The sequence below is a fragment of the Dendrobium catenatum genome, unplaced genomic scaffold (assembly GCF_001605985.2).
Source record: "Dendrobium catenatum unplaced genomic scaffold, ASM160598v2 fragScaff_scaffold_822, whole genome shotgun sequence".
NCBI lineage: Eukaryota > Viridiplantae > Streptophyta > Magnoliopsida > Asparagales > Orchidaceae > Dendrobium > Dendrobium catenatum.
This window is the reverse complement of record NW_021319284.1, coordinates 514527-517494: the sequence shown is the minus strand read 5'-3', so window position 1 is coordinate 517494 and position 2968 is coordinate 514527. Positions and strand designations below refer to the sequence as shown.

Sequence of the window (2968 nt, the reverse complement as noted above, 5' to 3'; positions counted from 1 at the left end):
TAGAAAACTATTTTCTACAATATTTTAAAAGATTATTTTCTTTACAACCACTTTACAAAGCAGTAAGAAAGCTATTCCAAACAAATTTTAAATCTTTGCATCCTAATTGAATATAAAGTTATACATGTAGATTTCATTTGAGATAGCTTTCATACTGTTTTAGAAGACATATTTTTAATTCAAAAATGTTTTGAAAAATCAAAATTTTACTAAAAAGCTTCATTAAAAAATAGTAAGAAATTTTGAGGCTTCATTTGAGCATCTTTTTTACATCTTTGCTTTAAAATTGTAATCATATTTTCTAATTAACTACTTCTTTTTAATTATTACTTACAAAAAAAATTATACTAGAAAATTATTACCTACAATAACTTTTAAAAAAACTATTTTTGTTTTCACAATAATTTTATTATCGTCTTTACAAAATCGCTATAAATTTCCCGAACAAATCGCAATTATATTATGACTAAAAATTTTTCTCAGGTCCCAACTAAAATCTTCTAGAATTTAGAGTTGTTCAAATAAAAAAAATAAAAAGTTTGTTATCTAACGGAAAAATTTGTTTTTTTCAGCAGTACTTTTTCAACTTTTTTTTTTTTTTTTTTTTGGGGGAATTTACTTTTTCAACTTGGCCCGCCTTTTTTGATGGATGAAAGAGGTGGCGCTTAATATAAGTATATGGATAGCTGAGGCCTTCATCAAATCGCAAACAGTGATCAGCACAGAGTAAAGGAAGAGATTTAGAGAAAAATAGCAATAGGAAAGATGGTTGTTAAGCTGTTCGGCTCCCCTGTTTCGACCTGCACAGCTCGAGTGATGCTTTGCATGGAAGAGATCGGCTTGCAATACGAGCTTGTCCCCGTCGACTTGAAAGCCGGCGAGCACCAAAGACCACCTCATTCTGACAGAAATGTACGCATCTGATAAAAGATTGTTGCGTTTTTACTGTGTTTTTATTATGCTTTTGATGTATTTTTGCAAAAAAGAGCAGCTAATATGTGCTTTTGCTGTGCTTTTCAAATACTCAGTAAAATGACAGCGAAAGGACAGCTAATATTCAATTAAAATTGTATATTAGCTGTCATTTTGTAAAAATACATCAAAAGCATAGTAAAAGCACAGTAAACGCACAGCAATTCGGAACAAGCTTGCACACAAAATAATTTGCCCCGTAGGGGTGATTGTGATTTCCTTCTCTTGCGACTGTATTTATTTTATTTATGTTATGCGTGCAGCCCTTTTGTCAAATCCCTGCCCTCCAGGATGGCGGCCTGGTTCTATTTGGTGAGGGATTTCTCTGTTCGCCTAAATTTAAGTTTGCCACACTACGTTTGATTCGCAAGCCTAAGGTTTTATTTGTGATTGTTTTCTTATTGCTTCACTTTTTATATCGTAATCATATTATCTATTTAGTTGCTGTTTTTTATTAATTTTTTAAAAAAGTTATATACTAGGAAGCTACTTTTGATTGTTGCGTTTTTACTGTGTTTTTATTATGCTTTTGATGTATTTTTGCAAAAAAGAGCAGCTAATATGTGCTTTTGCTGTGCTTTTCAAATACTCAGTAAAAGAGTAGCAAAATGACAGCTAATATTCAATTAAAATTGTATATTAGCTGTCATTTTGTAAAAATACATCAAAAACACAATAAACACGCAACAATCCGGAAGCAATCTTGCACACAAAATAATTTGCCCCTTAGGGGTGATTGTGATTTCCTTCTCTTGCGACTGTATTTATTTTATTTATGTTATGCGTGCAGCCCTTCTGTCAAATCCCTGCCCTCCAGGATGGCGGCCTGGTTCTATTTGGTGAGGGATTTCTCTGTTCGCCTAAATTTAAGTTTGCCACACTACGTTTGATAAATTATGTGTGCTCGTCTAAGGTTATATTTGTGATTGTTTTCTTATTGCTTCACTTTTTATATCGTAATCATATTATCTATTTAGTTGCTGTTTTTTTATTATTTTTTTTAAAAAATTATTTACTAGGAAGCTACTTTTAACAAAAACTTAAAAAAAAAGTTATTGTCCCAACATCAGCTTTATAACAATCTTTATAAAAAGCTGTTGCCATCCCATACTGTATGAGTAACTTGTCCAAATTGACGCCAAATTTATACGCATTCTTCATTGATATTGTGAAATTCTGAAAGCCAAATGAATGTAAAGAAGCTTATCGCTATGACAATTTAATATAGGATTATGTGCTTTGTTCGATTTTGTTCTAAAACATTAACAAGTTTAATTTTTTAGTCTGTTTTTTTATGCACATAGTTTAATCAGGTAGCTATGTATAGACTAGTTTGAAAACGGTGGCATTGCTCTATTGTCTATAAACTGTAATAAATACTTTGATTTGCTGAATGGTGGAGACTTCTATAGACAAAGATCAAATTTGTCAAGAACATGCCAGTCACCAAAGCAATTTTTATGTGTGGTTACAATAAGAGATTTTTCTATATACTCCATATACTAGATTATGTATGTTTCTTCCTTTTGTGATTGCAGAATCTCGGGTTATTACTCGCTACTTGGTGCAAAAATATGGCAAGGGGACTTATCTCCTGAAACAGAAGAGCTTCGTTGACACAGTTGCAGTGGATCAGTGGATGGAGGTGGAAACACAACACTTCAATGGGCCCATTTCCGCCATTGTTTTCCAACATGTCTTCCTTCCACTCTTATTTGGAGGACACACTGACCAGAACGTGGTGTTACTAGATCTGGATAAGCTGGGTAAGGTACTTGATGTTTATGAGGCCAGGCTTTCAAAGACAAAGTTTCTTGCAGGTGATTTTTACAGCCTCGCTGACCTCCATCATCTCCCCTATGGCTACCACCTCATCAACAACACGCCGCATGGCTCCCTCATTAACTCTCGTCCTCATGTGAAGGCCTGGTGGGATGCCATAACATCCCGCCAAGGTAGCAAGAAGGTCTTAGCTGCCATGGCGTCCACCAGCTAG

The 2968-nt window shown here is 33.9% G+C and overlaps 1 protein-coding gene across 1 annotated transcript; it reads left to right on the top strand.

The window, feature by feature from the left end:
• The first annotated feature begins 765 nt into the window (after positions 1 to 765).
• LOC110100121 (probable glutathione S-transferase GSTF1) lies at positions 766 to 2968 on the top strand. Its single transcript, XM_028696712.1, has 4 exons — positions 766 to 912; positions 1236 to 1349; positions 1763 to 1811; positions 2511 to 2968. Exons 1-4 carry the CDS (start codon positions 766 to 768, stop codon positions 2966 to 2968), a joined length of 768 nt encoding a protein of 255 aa, XP_028552545.1.

Bases quoted from the DNA above. Each gene is read 5' to 3' on its own strand.
- LOC110100121 (XM_028696712.1), top strand. From the start codon at position 766: ATGGTTGTTAAGCTGTTCGGCTCCCCTGTTTCGACCTGCACAGCTCGA. The intron at 1,350-1,762 runs GTTTTATTTGTG...TTATGCGTGCAG, and splicing joins GTTTGATTCGCAAGCCTAAG to CCCTTCTGTCAAATCCCTGC. The intron at 1,812-2,510 runs GTGAGGGATTTC...TTGTGATTGCAG, and splicing joins TGGCGGCCTGGTTCTATTTG to AATCTCGGGTTATTACTCGC.